Source organism: Heterostelium album (assembly GCF_000004825.1).
Source record: "Heterostelium album PN500 unplaced genomic scaffold PPL_scaffold14, whole genome shotgun sequence".
In the NCBI taxonomy this organism is placed as follows: Eukaryota; Evosea; class Eumycetozoa; order Acytosteliales; family Acytosteliaceae; genus Heterostelium; species Heterostelium album.
This window is the reverse complement of record NW_008805076.1, coordinates 68781-85058: the sequence shown is the minus strand read 5'-3', so window position 1 is coordinate 85058 and position 16278 is coordinate 68781. Positions and strand designations below refer to the sequence as shown.

Sequence of the window (16278 nt, the reverse complement as noted above, 5' to 3'; positions counted from 1 at the left end):
AAAAAGGTATTTGTCAATGAATGAAAGAAGATTTATTTTAAATTGATTTACTTTGAGAGTAGATCAATAAATTCAGATTCATGAATCAGCATTGTTGTTGTGAAATAAAAAGGAGGTTTTATAATGGTAAACTTCAATTGATTTCTTGCCAAATTAAACAATGGCAAGAAATCAATTGAAGTTTAAAGAATGGATAATATTGTTGGGAACTTGGTTGCCGTTAGACCTCAGACACTGTAGATACCAGTACCATGTAATATTTCCAAAGTCCTCAAACTACCGACTTGATGTTAATATTAAAATTCAAATGTTTGATAGTTGTTGGTATTTACCAAGTTAATTTGCTACTCTGATGAAAATGACAGGTCGGTTAAGTTCAATTGTAAGCTATCGTTTAAGAATGACAGAGTGGTTAGATGAGGAAGTGTCATTAAAGTTGGAATAAAACTTGATGAAGTATCTAATATTGTATGAAGAGTGTTTGGTAATAACAGTGTATTGATTGACGGTGCTTGGAGAGCTGTAAAACTTCGAGGTTGGCTGGGAGTAAATCTGGGTGGAGTTGAATATGACGACCTTTCATATACAGCCGTTTCAGTTGTGGTTGGTAGTACACCTGGTTCTATACCTTGACAATATTGACTGCCAAAGCGAATACTTTCAAGACTTCTTGGAAGAACACCTCTACCAATCGGTTGATTGAAGCTGTTACCCGACAATCTAATACTTTTGATTCCATGTGGAATGTTGCTGGCTGTCAACTGCTCATTAAACTGCGGGCCGATCGATAGTTTTGAATGGAATCTGGAAATCTGTGTTGGAGTGTTCGACAGTATCTGAATTCCTTTACTCTTGACTTTGGTAATAACATTAATCTATGGAGATTTAGGAGCTCAATTGGAAAGTTTGTTCGATCATCTATAATAACAGTAGTTATCATCGATGGAAGACATTTAGTTCTTTGAAATGATACTATAATATTATTTATTATTACTTTATCTATTTATTATTTGACCAAGAAGTAATATTGGAAGATTAACAAGTTGATGTCTTTATTTGTTTGTGTCATTGTGATTGTAAAGAAATTAAAAATAAATAAAAAAAGAGTGGTTTAAATTTTATTTATTCTCTTTTATTCTTTGATTTTACAACTCAACAAATAATATAATTCTTTTTTGTAATTGTTTTTTTATTTAAATCTCATCTTTGCCAAAAAAGAATAAAAAAATTTCCATCTTATTTTTTTTTTTTGCAAGGTTTTGTTTGGGAACTTGAAAAACTTTTTATTTTTTATTTTTTTTAAAAATCATTATTATTTTTTTTTCATTTTTTTTTTTTTGAACTATCATGATGCCACTTCAAAACACCTTCTACTTTTATCAGTTTACATTGCATCCAACTTAACTTTTAAAACTAATACATAATTAATTAATTGCAAATTTATCAACAATTGTTATAAATTTCATTTAATTCTTATTATTATTTTTTCATATATATATTTATTATTTAATTAAATAATTTTAGGTCAGTTCGGTCAGGATTGTTATTGTGTTAAATTACATATATATATATATTACAGAAACAATGTTGAGACATTCAATTAGATTAGTAAAGAAGCAACAAACATTGGTAAATGGTGTACGTAATTACACCACTGGTGTTGGTAGAACTGCATTGTTTGCCGTTAACAACTGCCCAACCATCAACAACAACAACAATGCATCATATCTTAACTATTCATTAAAGATGGTTGCACCACAAGTACATTCATATCATGTTCCATCATCAAGATTCTACTCCACTCAATGTAGGTATATCTATGCAATCGATCAATCATACTATTCATCACAATGAAATGATTGATTAAAATTTAAGATGAAATTTCATATTTATATTTAATTAATCAATTTACTTTATAATTTTTTTTAGATCCACCACATATTAAGATTGATATGCCAGCATTGTCACCATCGATGACAGAGGGTAATATTGTAGCTTGGAATAAGAAGGTTGGAGATCAAATTAAAGTTGGTGATATCATTGCTCAAATCGAAACCGATAAGGCAACCATGGATTTCGAATGTTTGGAATCAGGTTATCTCGCAAAGATCATTGCTCCAGAAGGTACCAAAGGTATTCCAATCAATAGTGTAAGTCATTCATTTAAAACTAAAGATTAAAAGTATCTTTGTCAGATGTGTATGATCTAACAACAACAACAATTGTTCAAACAGTTGATTGCTATTTTCGCAAAGAAGAAGGAAGATATCGAGAAGTTCAAAGACTATTCAGCTTCTGCTGCTCCAGCCGCCGCCGCTGCTGCTCCAGCTCCAGCTGCTGCTGCCGCACCAAAGGAAGCACCAAAGCCAGCTGCCGCCGCACCAAAACCAGCTGCCTCATCAAAGACTTGTAAGTATAACATAAAAAAAAATTAGAAATAATCAAAGATTGATCGTATTAATAAAAATATCTATCTATTTTAGATCCAAAACATATCGTTGTTGGTATGCCAGCACTTTCACCATCAATGGAGACTGGTGGTCTTGCCAAGTGGAACAAGAAGGTTGGAGATCAAGTTAAAGTTGGTGATATCATTGCTCAAGTCGAGACTGACAAGGCTACTATGGATTTCGAATGTTTGGAATCAGGTTATGTTGCCAAGATTTTAGTTCCAGCCGGTACCTCTGGTGTTAACATTGACAGCGTAAGTAGTTTGAAATACTTGACATCTATATTTCTACAACAACAAATCACAGAGTTATTTACAATGTTTATTATTATTCAAAACATGTTTATAGCCAGTTTGTATTTTAGCTGCAAAGAAAGAAGATATCGATAAATTCAATGATTACACTGTTGGTACTAGCACCAGTGCTCCAGCTGAATCAGCACCAGCCGAATCAGCTGCTCCACAACAAACATCGACACCATCAAGCTCATCATCATCTGCACCAAGACAACAAAACAACGAAGGTGGAAGAATTTTCTCATCACCAGCTGCCAGATTCGTTGCCAAGGAGAAGGGTGTCAATATTGCCGATGTCTCTGGAACCGGACCAAATCAACGTATTGTAAAGGCTGACGTTTTGAACTATCAACCAAAGGCTGTCGAGGAAGTCGCTCCAGCTGCTGCCGCCACTACCACCGCCACACGTCCAGCCGTCGCCACCGAACAAGTCGGTGAATACACAGACATTCCACACTCGAATATTCGTAAGGTCACTGCTGCGCGTCTCACTGAATCCAAGCAAACCATCCCACATTACTACCTCACCATGGAGTGTCGTGTCGACAAGCTTCTCAAGGTGCGTACCGAGTTGAACGGTCAAGCCGACGGAAAATACAAGTTGTCGGTCAATGACTTTATTATCAAGGCTGCCTCTGCCGCTTTGAAGGACGTCCCCACTGTAAATAGCACTTGGATGACCAGTGCCGTTCGTCGTTTCCACAATGTCGATATCAACGTTGCCGTCAACACCGACATCGGTTTGTTCACACCGTTGGTACGTGACTCTGACAAGAAGGGATTGGCAACCATTGCCAACCAGGTGCGTGAGATGGCCGACAAGGCCAAGAAGGGTAAGCTCCAACCACAGGACTTCCAATCCGGTACTTTTACCATTTCCAACTTGGGTATGTTTGGTATCAAGAGTTTCTCTGCCGTCATTAACCCACCACAAGCCGCTATCTTGGCCATCGGAACCACTGAGTCACGTTTGGTGCCAGCCGAGAAGCCAAAGGAAGGTGAATTGCCATACGAAACCGCTACCATCCTCTCTGTCACTTTGTCATGTGATCACCGTGTTATCGATGGTGCTGTAGGTGCTGAATGGTTACAACGTTTCAAGGATTACATCGAAAATCCATTGAAGTTACTTTTATAAATAAATAAATATTTGTCATCAATCAATAATTTTAACTACTTTTCTTTAATCAATTTTGTTTTACACCAAACAATAGAACATCTATTATTAAAATACAAATAAAATAATAAGGTATAAGATTAGTAGATATAACAAACTAATGATCATAATTTATTCCAATTATTATCTCTTTACTTGATATGATAAGTTGTTAAAAATTAAAAAACTCACTTTGCAAAAAAAAAAAAATTGGTCATAGATTGTTTATTGTTTAAATTGGTAATAGTCATTATAAAGTAATAATTTGTCAAATGTGTGAATCTGAGAATGATCTATGCGGGGATGAGAGAAAAATAAGTCTAAGAAAAGGAAAGCCAAAGAGTTAGAAACAATATTAATAGATGCACAAGAAAAATATGTTAATCCGTTTGAAAAAAGGGCAGTTCGATTTTCAAGTGCAGGCATGCATTTTGTCCTTCTCTTTACTAGAATAAATTTAAATCCAGGGTGGAGAAGCACGAAAAGACAAACCATCATTGCCAGTCAGGTTGTCATTTCCAAGAGGGTGGGATTCACACTTGTGAGAAGCCATCCAGAAGTGGCAAAGATAAAACCAAATATACTGGTAAACACTGCAAGAAACCCATGTCAAGCAAAGAGAAGTTGCTTGGTCATTACGAGACATGTATTTACTTGGTACCAAGGAATCGATCGAGTGCAGACGACAAAAAGTTGTTTGAACAAGATAGAATGCACATTACAGATCAATTCTACATAGACTTGTTCAGTAAAGTTTTTAATCGTGTATTGACGGACAAGCAAAAGAAACAGAGAACATTGCAACTTCCTGGATCTTCAAAGTACATCTCAGTTGATAGCAAAGTTTGAGAAATTCAAACAGCTAAACTTGATTGAAAGTAAAGATGGAAAGGAGTGCTATGGGGTAGTTTGTGAAGATTAAATTGTATATTTTACTTAATTCTTGATAACAATGTAATAAGGGTCCGGAGTTTACATTGATCCTATTAAAGAGGTACAAGAAATGGTAGCTAAATATTTGAAAGATAATCCTAAAGTAAGTAAACGGTGAAGATAAATATTGTATCAAATGTATGTATTCCTATTATTGTTTCTCTTGCGTCGCGGAAACGATCTGTACTGTGTGATACAACTAAGGATGGAATCAATCATTGGATATTGGTAGTTGAACAAGACAAACAATACATGTTGAATTTATATTGTAGCTTGCATCACGAAAGCTACAACATTATTAAAGACAATGTTAAGAAGTACTTACTTTTCTGAAGTGTATGGATGGAATTGTAGTGGTGAAGAAATGGTGAAAAACTTTGTCAAACAAACAGATGGAGTCAGTTGAGGTATATACATGCTTGTTTATTGATATGATATCACAAAATAAAATAAAATTATTGTGAAAGTCTCGATCAAAAAAAAAGTGGTTTTTTAATTTAACAAACTGTTTATGGATAAAATAATTTAGAAAACATCATCTGATTTATTTTACAAAAACTTGATCCAAAAGTTACAAAAAAGATAGATAAAAGAATGAATAAATCATTATTTATATGTATATTTAACAATCGTGTTTTAAATAGATTAATATTTGATCAAGTTAGAAATCATCGATGTTTATTAGATAGGAGAGAGATATACAAATGGAGATCTGTTACACGTCAACCAAAAGTTATGGCTGGTAATGGGTATTTAGAAATGTTAAAAGTGTGGTTTAAGTCAAACAACATCGTACTTATGTTATGGTATGATATTTATCAAATCTTGGTGAATGCAATCAAAACATCACATCCAAATTCATTAGATATTGTCAAATATTTGGTGGAAGAAAGAAAGATTGCTGATCACCTTATCAATGACTATGTACGAGTGGATGGCGAATACCTTCGTACATATGATGGTTTTCTAAGAGTTGCAGTGTTGTCAGGAAAGTTTGAGATATTCAAGTACCTGGAGAATCTATTCAAGTCGAAAGGAATGTCTTTGTACTACAAATTGTACTTTACACGATCACCACTCTCCAACGATATCGATATGATGATCTATTTGTCAGGAAAGGAGATTTCGGGCAGCCGTTCCTATTTAGAGAACATTTGTAAAGTCTTTGATTCCGCAGCAAGAGTTGGTCGCGTCGATATGATTGAATGGCTGGCCGAACACATACCACAATATAGAAAAGGAAATAACATGTACTATCATGCGGTGTTTGGAAATCATATTCATGTTCTCGAGTACTTGAAGAGAAGGAACAATGATCTTCCACAAGAAGGACCATATTCTAAAAAACTCATTGATGTCGCAGCAGAAAGAGGAAACCTCCAAGTTTTGAAATGGTTAGATGAGAACAAGATTGGAAGAGCTTCACATGATGCCATTGATAATGCATGTGCAAAAGGATACCTTAATATTGTAGAATGGCTATTTGAAAATAGAACGGAAGGATACACAAAACGATCAATGATCGATGCTTCAACAAACGGACACCTTCAAATTGTAAAGTGGATTCATTTCAATGGTGGGTATCTTGATAAATTTTCAAATAAACTAAATATCGATGATGCTGCTGGAAATGGACATCTGGATGTCGTGAAATTCTTGTACAGCAATGGATATGAACTGAGTGCAACTATAAAAGCAATCGATAATGCCGCAAAGAACGATCATTTGGAAATGCTCAAGTTCCTTGTCGATGAAAATATAATTAGATATAGTACAACCACCTACTTACTTAATATGGCAGTTGCTCGTGGCCATGTTGAAGTAGTTGAGTGGTTGAGTCGTCGACTTGCTCAACGAGGTTCAGTATCAACATTCGAAATAGCAATAGATAATTGTGACTTACCAATGGTGAAATGGTTACATCAAAATCAAACGGTTTGGCTTGCTGAGAATGAATACTATGATTTCTCATGTCCCATTGTCTGGGCAAGAGAATATGGACACAAAGATATCGAAAGATACCTCATCGAGCAACACCCATTAATTTCATTTTATTATATTATTCTCATTATATTAATTTCTTGTTTAACAATCAAATTTCTTTTTAGATTAATTTATTAATTGTGAATACAATAAAATTTAATAAAAATGAAAGAAACTAAAGATAAAATAGTAAATTTTTAACAAACAACATTGTTTCTTGCAATATATTAATCGTAAGTAACTTAGTTATAACTAGAAATGAAAATTTGATAAGTTAATAGTATGAAAAACCTAATCAAGTTTAATTAATTCTTATTAGTCTTTTTATATGAACTTCGTTGAGTATCAGATAATTTTGATCAATAGATTGGTCTAGTGTTTATCTATCGGTTTATCTTTGTTTTATTATTAAGGTTTTTGTTGCAAAAAGATGTTATATGATCGAATGGCTGGCCAAACACAAATCACAATATAGAAAAGGAAACAGCATGTACTATCAAGCGGTGTTTGGAAATCATGTTCATGTTCTCGAGTACTTGAAGAGAGAGAACAATGATCTAGATCTCACCGATGATAACGATAATGCTAGACTTATTGATGTCGCAGTGGAAAGAGGAAATCTAACGATTATTAAATGGTTAGATGAGAATAAAATCAGTGAATCAACAAACCAAGCAATGGAAATTGCATGCTCAAATTCTTTGATATTGTAGAATGGATAGGTGAACATAGAACAGAAGGATTCACAAGACGAGCTATGATCGATGCTTCGACAAACGGACACCTTCAAATTGTAAAGTGGATCCATTTCAAAAGTGGATATGATAAATTATCAAATAAAGTAAATATCGATGGTGCTGCTGGAAATGGTCATCTGGAAATATTAAAATTCTTTCACCACAATGGATAGGAACTTATTTCAACGGTAAAAGCAATTGATAATGCCGCAAAGAACGGTCATTTGGAAAAGTGCCCGATTTGCTCAAATTCCTTGTCGAACATAATCTAGCCGTAGTCTAAAATAACAAAATAAAATATATTATTATAACAAAGTTACAAACTTTTTTTCATTGTGATTTTTTGTAAAAGTTTTTCTAATAAAAATGATTCATTTCCACTAAAGTTGATTTTTCATCTTTGAATCTAATTTAAAGATTCATTGATTTTATTGATAGAATGGATAGTAATAATAATAGTGATTTAAACAATATAGCAATGCCAACAGAGTGGATTAGAAGAAAAAAGAATAGTAATAATAATAATGTTCAATCTCCACAACAACAACAACAACAACAGCAGTCAAATAAAACTGCCAATAATAATATAACATCGAGGAATGGTGTTACCTTTCAAGCATCTGATTTCACAATTAGAAATGATTTCTTTGGTGGTGGTGATAATAATTATAATAATAGCAGTGAATACGATCATGAACAACAACAAAGTCATCAAAACTATTTAGATTATATTCATTCCGATACCAATGGTGGTGAAACAATTAGTAGTCATAGTAACTTTCACTTTACCGATACAACACCTACAAAACAACATTCAACAAAACATACAACACCGAAATCAACAACAAATAATAATAATAATAAACATGTATATACAACAACAACAACAACACCAACAAGACACCAAAATCAAGCTTATTCATTCATTGATTTAGATGATATTAGTAGTAGTAGTAATGATAATTTTAATAATAACTACAATAACAATAATAGTAAAATAATAACGGATGTATTCGATAAGAAAAAGATGTTTAGTATGTTATCACCAACAAAGACAACACAAGGTGCTACAACTGGTCAGAATTATAATACACCATTGAAGAGTTATAATAATAGTGCTAGTAATAGTAATTATAATAGTATTGGTAATAATGATAATAATAGTGGTGAAAGTGATAACTTTTGGGATAACTATGATGAGGAGAAGAGAAGAATTCAACATGTTAAACAATCACCGTTATCAAATGTACATATGACACCGAATTCAAAACAACAGCTACAACAACATCTTCAACAGAATCAACCAACAACACCACAACCAAGAAAGACACCTTTAAATCTATTTAAACAACACAACAATCCGAATCAATATAATAATATAGACAACAGTAGTAGCAGTATCAATAACAATAGTAATTACTCTGTAAAGAAGAATCTTTTTAACAACAACAACACTTATAATACAAGTAACAGTAAAAACAATAACAACTACAGCAACAATAGCAACAAATTCAATACAAATGATATATTTAATAGTAGTATTAGTAGTAGTGATGATGATATTGTAGATTATAATCAATCACAACAACAACAACAACAAAAGAATAGAAAACAACAGCAACAACAAAATACAATAAGCAATAATGTATATAGTTATAGTATTAGTGATGATAATGGTATGATGGTTGGTGACGACGATGATGATATAGATCCGACCATTCCAGTTCCTCTGTTTGGATCTAGTCAATCGCCATCTAAAAACTCACCTTCAAAAGCAAATGTTAGCAATAAGAGAAAAGAGACTGCACCGGTTGTCTACTATCAGAATGAAGATGCAAATAACAACAACAACAACAATGATGATGATGATGGGAATGATAATGATTCAGAGAATACACAACCTTTGACACCAACACAAGGTTTACCTCTATTAACAGGAAATAATAATAATAATAATAGTAATAATCAACAACAACAACAACAGTATCTATCATCACAAAGATCATTATCACAGTTATTTGGATTAGAAAGAACATCTTCCTTTAAAAAAGATAAAGTATTCTTTAATTCAATTCTAAAACAATCGACAGTACCTCTTAATAATAATTATAATAACAATGATAGTAGTAGTCAACAACAGTTACAAATACAACATTCACAATCGAATTTATCACAAACAACAACAACAACAGGAACACAACCACAACAACAACCAATTGTAAATATTTTAACACATAGTAATAGTAATAGTTTAAGTGTATATAGTCAACAACAAGCATTAAGTCAATCAGCAAATTATAATAATAACAATAATAATCAATTCGATGGATTTAGTCAGCTGCAACAACAGTTAAGACAAAAGAGTAAAGATATCATTAGAAGTAGCAGTCAGATATCGTTCGATTGGAATCAAGACAATGAAGAACCAGAAGATATTACATCATCTCTTGATGCAACAGATCAACTAGCACCACAATATCCACCTCCACAATCAATCGCTCACAATTACTTTGACACACAATCGATTTCAGATCCAATAACATCGAAACCATCACCTCCACCACCAAAATTCGAAGAAACCTACACAAGAACCAAGTTTTTAAATAACCTTAGAAATACATTAGATGTTTCAACTAAAAAAGTATGTAAAATAATAATAATATTGATATTTAAAATAGTTATTAATTGATTGGTTATGAAAATATAGGATATAGAGGAAATAGATGATGATGATAATAATGAACAAGATTCAATATTGGATGAATCTTTTGATCATAATAATAATAATGATGGTGAAGAGGAAGATAAGTTGGTGGATGGACCAATGAATGATAAGGATTTACAACATAATCAAACACCTCATAGTAATCAACAACAGCAACAACAACATGCAAGATGGAGACAGTTTGAAGGTGTTGCAGATCTGCAATTCGATCAGAGCAATCAGGGTGGTCTTGTAAGTGTTTCGACAAAAAACAAGAAGAAGTATGAAAGAGGTGGAATCACTTCGAGACTGATGAACTTGCTGGCCAAGCAACAACACAACATCGAGCTGATTACAAAGCGTGGAATGCAATCTACTTTTGCACATCCGAATACACCTCAGATTCAACCGATTGTTGGCCAGCAAGACGATAGTCTAACGCTTAGAGTGACAGCACTACCACCAACCATGCTCCAACAGAAGTACGTATATCTCACACAATGCACTGTCTTGGATGGCGACACCGAATCACTGGCAATCCATCCAATCGATTCAACACTGATGGTCATCTTCTCGGAGGAAATGAAAATCAAGTGGAAACTACAACTGAATTCAACCGTTCAAACTGTTTACTGGCAGAATATCACTACTTTCGAGAAGCCAACTATTATTTGTTTAACTGGTAGATGTGTTGATAATGATTCAACATCAACTACGACAACAACAACTACTACTACTACTACAGATAGTTTAATAGACAAATTGAATGTAATTACTCTTGATAATTTGGAATCAAGTAATAATCAATCAAGTTCAATACCAAACACCACCACAGATGTTATACCCTATAGTCAAATCGATATCGTTCAATTCCTTTTGAACTACGATATTACAAGTATCGATCAATTGTATTCCAATTTGACAACTGTAAATGTAATGACAATGATTCTCAGGTATTTCGAAGATGGCGAGAAACAATATCAGCAACAAAAATCGGCAGAGTTTAATATTCGCGCTGGCGAGAGACATGTAAAGATATTGGTGACCAATCTCGAGGGTGCCATTGCAATCATTCAGATACCTCTGCATATGATCGATCGTTGGAGTAATCTAATAGCTAACCAGGAATCACTCTACTCTGAGTGTATATTCACGAATCTCTCGTATGTCGACAGCATTAGAGTACCTTGTTTCTCAGAGTTTGGATCGATTCTTCAGCATTACATTGCCCCAAGTTTGCGACCGACATCCGACACCTTTAACTGTACGATACTATCGGTTCGTGAAGATTCCAACTTTTTGTTGCGTCCACACATCGATGATGGAACCATCTACAAACCAGACTCTGCAATACTCTCGCTTTCCGAACTGCCATTGAACGATTCAATCGTTTCGCTGTTTTGGCATCGTTTAAATGTTCAAGCGGTCGTTGAGCATGTTCATGTCGATCGTGAACTCATTACCATATTCATAACGTCATTGAATCAACCGAATACAGATAACGGTGATAGTAATAATAGTGTTGGTAATCTCAATTCCGTTGGTGTGGTTGTCAGACGTGAGAATCTCTTTGATCATATCGAGCATTTGAATCAGATACAACCGGGTGTTTCTCTGATTTTCCAGGATATCTATGTTCAACCACCTTCACAACCTAGACCGGCCATTCCATTGTTGGTAATGGACAAGTTCTCACAGATTTTCAAAACAGAGACGCTGGAGCTGACTGGCGTACCAATGAATAGTGGCGTCAATACCTATGTGCTTGGTCAACCACAGGAATTCATCAGTCTAATCGATCTACCCAATGGATTGCTTCCCTACTACCAATCGATTGTCAACATCGATGGAGTGATTATCGATTGCAACAAAACGGAATTCCTCTACCGTGGTTGTCTCGAGTGTCAGTGTGAAGTGGCCGAGTTCCAAGGTGACCAAGTTCTCGGTTATGACAAAGAGAAATTCTTTTGTTCGAAATGTCGTCAGTTGGTTGATAGTGAACTCATGGTTGAATTAAGATTAGTTATTAAAATTGATAATTGGACTATTCATTTAAAGGTAAAATTATAATATTAATAATATTACAATTAATTGAACAATTTATTAATTTAATTTTTTTGCAGATAAATAATATTTATTGTTCCGAAATATTTGAATTCCCATTGGAACATAAAGTTGAAAAAGAACAACAATACACCGAACAACTATCGAGTCTTGTTGGTAAGAATATTAATATCAATGGAATATTGACACCTACAACAACGGAGAATGAATATTCAGAGAAAACTGCGATCTTCAATATCGAAGCAATATCATGTCCAAATATTTATCAAATTGCATAAAATAATAATTGTACATTTAGATAATCAAACTAAATTAATCGATTAAATATAATTATCCATTGCAAAAAAACAAGTGATTTTAAAGTTTAGACAATTCAAAAATGTTTTGTTTATTAATTTTTGTTTGCAAACAAACTTTGAGTTAATTATAATCCCAAATACCATGAAATAGAGATTCTATCATTTTTAAAGCAATTATAATTGTTTAGATACTTATTCTAAAAACTAATGTAAATAACATGATTTTATTAATTTTTTTCTGTTTTTCAAAAGAATAAATCAAATTTTGTCTAATTTAAAATAGCTCAGTGACATATTTAATGCTAATTTTTATTTAATAGTAAATTCAATCAATTTTTTAGAAACAGCTATTAATTTTATAAAATTGGTGATTATTATATCAAATAAAAAGTAAGATATAATTATTTCTACATAGATTATATGTATGTACAAGGTCCAAAAAAAATAATCAAATCAAAAAAATCAAAAAACGAAAAAAAAAAATTTTCCAAGAAAATGTAAATTTAGTGAAATTAATTTTACAAGGTGTGAATCAAAAAAAAAAAAAAAAAAGAGAACCTTATTTAATTTAAATTTGCTATTCATACTATTATTATTATTATTATTATTATTATTTATTAGTGTAAAGATATAGAATAGCTAACATATGGATTCTTTTCAATTACCGTTGGATTTAGAGTCAAGTGCACTTCATGGAGCATTATCTTCGTCGGTAGTCACTCCACCATTGACTTCGAGTAACAGTGGTAATATACCGACTGTTAGTGGATCACAGAGTCAGTTGAATAAAGCTCAAGTTGCACTGGCAATGGCATCGGCACTACAGATGCACGAAGAAGAGAAAAAGAAACGTGAGGAGAAGAAGAGAAAGCGAGAGAATGAAGAACAACTAAACAAAATCATTCGTCAAAAGATGGAACATGAAAAGAAAAAGTTGGACGAAGAGGAGAAACGTTCTTATTCCTCCAATCAAGAGTTATATACAATTTTCAATGATCTCCAAATGATATCACATGAGTAAGTGTAAATTACCTCAATATAAGAAAGTTGATGATAATGATAAACTAATATCTAGTATTATATTATAGTTATAACATTCAATTTGAAACACCAGAGTTGGTTGTTGTTGGAATGCAATCCGATGGTAAATCAAGTTTTATTGAATCATTGTTGGGTTTTCAATTCAATATTGTTGAGACTAATATTGGTACAAGACGACCGTTGATCATTCAGATGATGAACAATCCAAAGAAGCTACATCCCAGTTGTCGATTCAAAAAGGAGGCAGCCAATGGAGAGTATATTACCGAGGGTGACAAATGGGAGGATCACGAAACACCAGTCGAAGAGCTGACAGAAGAGATTGTCAAACGTACAAACGATCTGACTGGATCGCGTGGCGATAAAGTTAGTGCACAACCGATATTCTTGCGTGTCGAATTCGCTCAGTGTTCCAATCTCAATATCTACGACACACCTGGATTCAGAAAGGGTGGTGATGAAAAGTTAAAGTTGGAAATCGGTGATATGGTGAAGAAGCTGATCGAACCGAAACATCGTATCATCGTTTGTTTGGAGCAGTCGAATGTCGAGTGGGCAAACACCATCTCGCGTCCACTGGTCAAGAAGATCGATACCGACTTTTCCAGAACGATTCTCATCAACACAAAGTTTGATAATCGTGTCAAGGAGTTGAGAACTCGCGAAAGTGCACACAAGTATCTCGAGGGTGAAGGAATCATTGCGAATAAGAAACCATTCTTTATTAGCTTACCACTTAAGCGTAACTTGGAACCACACAGATTCAAAGACGCAATGAAAGAATCGTACTTGGAAGACTATCGCAAACTCTTGGAAGTCAATTTCGATGAGAATAGATTCGGTCACCAAATTGGAATCTACAACGTCAAGGAACACATTGAAAGTCTGTTGCATGAAAAGTATCAACAAAATCTATTACCATCGCTACTGTCATTGGAGAATATCGTTAGAAAGACAGATATGGAGATCGCCAGAATCAAGAAGGAGCTGGAGGAGAACAATCTCCATACTCTAAAGTTCAAGGTACTTCAATATGTTCAATCATTCAATATTCAGATTGAACGGCTGTTGGAAGGAAGTGTCGTTGGTGACCCAGATGTATACGGACAAACTCTACAACAAGAGATGGAACACTGTTGTGTACAATCATGGCCAAACTTTACTTTTAACTTTGACATCCAGAATGCCAACTTTAGTCTCTACGGAGGAGCTCAATACGAGAGACTTTTAAATGAATTGGAATACGTCATTCACTCTCGTGAATTCCCAGAGACATCAATCAACGAAGTTGCTTCGGCAATTGGTATTTCTAAATCTCATAATTCACCAATTTATGAATTGGCTGTAAGTTTTACAACATTTTATCTGTCTAATAACTTTATTAATATAATATTATTATTATAGGCTACCAATATTTTCCAGATTAAATCGAAAAAAGTATTATTACCACTCATTGATATTGTATTACAAAGATGCACCTATATCATGAAGAGATTGTTTGATATAGGTGTGTCAATCCTCAACAATGAAGAAGGACATGAAATGAATTCAGTTGCATTGTATGAGCATTTTATCACCGAGCTAAGAGCAAGATACTACAAGTTCATCGAGGAAATCGAAGCAGATTGCAAAATCAGATTAAAGGATGATTTCGATACCTTTACAAAGATTGTCGATTGGAACTTACTAGGTGGTCTATCAGAGATTAAACAATACAACTATCTCAAAGTAACACCAGAGGAAACAAAACAAAGAGTTATTTCAATTATGGAAGGAAAATCAAATGAAAATGGTTTTGATTTGTAAGTAATTAACCTTAAAAAAACAATTGTAAATAATTATGTTTAACTAATAATTATTTATTTTGTAGGTCATCAAGATCAAGAAGAATAGATGATGAAACATATCAAAAAGTTTGTATGATAGCAGGTAGATTGTTTTCTGGTATTAGATTTTTCTTTTCGAAATATATTAGAAACAAATTGAATGCTTTCTTTTTGGATCCACTCTTCCAACGTTTGGGAAGCTCAGTCATCGATCACTTTTCAAAGCTACCCGATAAAAAGTACGAAGAGATGTTCCAACTTGGTATCGAAGAACTAAAGACATTGTTGGTCAAGCTCGAGGCTCAGTCTATCGATTGTAAGAAAAACAGAGATAAATTCAAAGAAGTATTCAAGAGAATGAAAGCTGCAACCACCAAAACCAACGAATCATACAATCCTGTTGATGTAACAATGACTCCAACCAAATCAACTAGTTTCCATGAATAATTAATTAAGTTTTAATAATAACAACCAACAACCAATAATAATATTATTAATAATCATCCTTCACAATTTTCTTAAACAAACAAAAGAAAAAAAATAATATCAAATAAAATGAAATATATTTGTACAGAGTTTTTATATAAACTAAAACTAAACTATTTGAATAAAAATTGTTTTACATATTTATTTAATATGTATAAATATAAATATATGAGTATTTTTTGATTGAAAGTAATCATAGTTTTTGACAAAATCAATGCTTGAACAATTATTAATAGTTACTTGTTAATTTCCAAACTAGATAATTGAGATCACTCTGAATAAGATTAGGTTTCAAGAGTATCC

General features: G+C 33.2%; 5 protein-coding genes across 5 annotated transcripts; all 5 read left to right on the top strand.

Annotated features, from left to right (window-relative positions):
* Positions 1-400: 400 nt before the first annotated feature.
* Positions 401-3884, top strand: pdhC (dihydrolipoamide acetyltransferase; the record flags this gene model as incomplete). Its single annotated transcript, XM_020581185.1, has 7 exons — positions 401-426; positions 477-607; positions 1580-1807; positions 1930-2150; positions 2235-2409; positions 2484-2704; positions 2799-3884. The coding sequence occupies 7 exons, from the start codon at positions 401-403 to the stop codon at positions 3882-3884; spliced, it is 2088 nt and encodes a 695-aa protein (XP_020428325.1).
* Positions 3885-5429: 1545 nt separating this feature from the next.
* On the top strand, positions 5430-7757 carry PPL_10408 (uncharacterized protein; the record flags this gene model as incomplete). Its single annotated transcript, XM_020581184.1, has 5 exons — positions 5430-5759; positions 5865-6415; positions 6500-6918; positions 7185-7527; positions 7661-7757. The coding sequence occupies 5 exons, from the start codon at positions 5430-5432 to the stop codon at positions 7755-7757; spliced, it is 1740 nt and encodes a 579-aa protein (XP_020428324.1).
* A 237-nt stretch (positions 7758-7994) lies between these two features.
* Positions 7995-10693, top strand: PPL_10407 (uncharacterized protein; the record flags this gene model as incomplete). Its single annotated transcript, XM_020581183.1, has 3 exons — positions 7995-10196; positions 10263-10511; positions 10568-10693. 3 exons carry the CDS (start codon positions 7995-7997, stop codon positions 10691-10693), a joined length of 2577 nt encoding a protein of 858 aa, XP_020428323.1.
* Positions 10694-10841: 148 nt separating this feature from the next.
* Positions 10842-12601, top strand: PPL_10406 (uncharacterized protein; the record flags this gene model as incomplete). The annotated part of the gene is made up of 2 exons (XM_020581182.1): positions 10842-12317; positions 12383-12601. 2 exons carry the CDS (start codon positions 10842-10844, stop codon positions 12599-12601), a joined length of 1695 nt encoding a protein of 564 aa, XP_020428322.1.
* Positions 12602-13268: 667 nt separating this feature from the next.
* On the top strand, positions 13269-15936 carry dlpC (dynamin family protein; the record flags this gene model as incomplete). The annotated part of the gene is made up of 4 exons (XM_020581181.1): positions 13269-13639; positions 13711-15007; positions 15068-15465; positions 15534-15936. 4 exons carry the CDS (start codon positions 13269-13271, stop codon positions 15934-15936), a joined length of 2469 nt encoding a protein of 822 aa, XP_020428321.1.
* Positions 15937-16278: the final 342 nt, after the last annotated feature.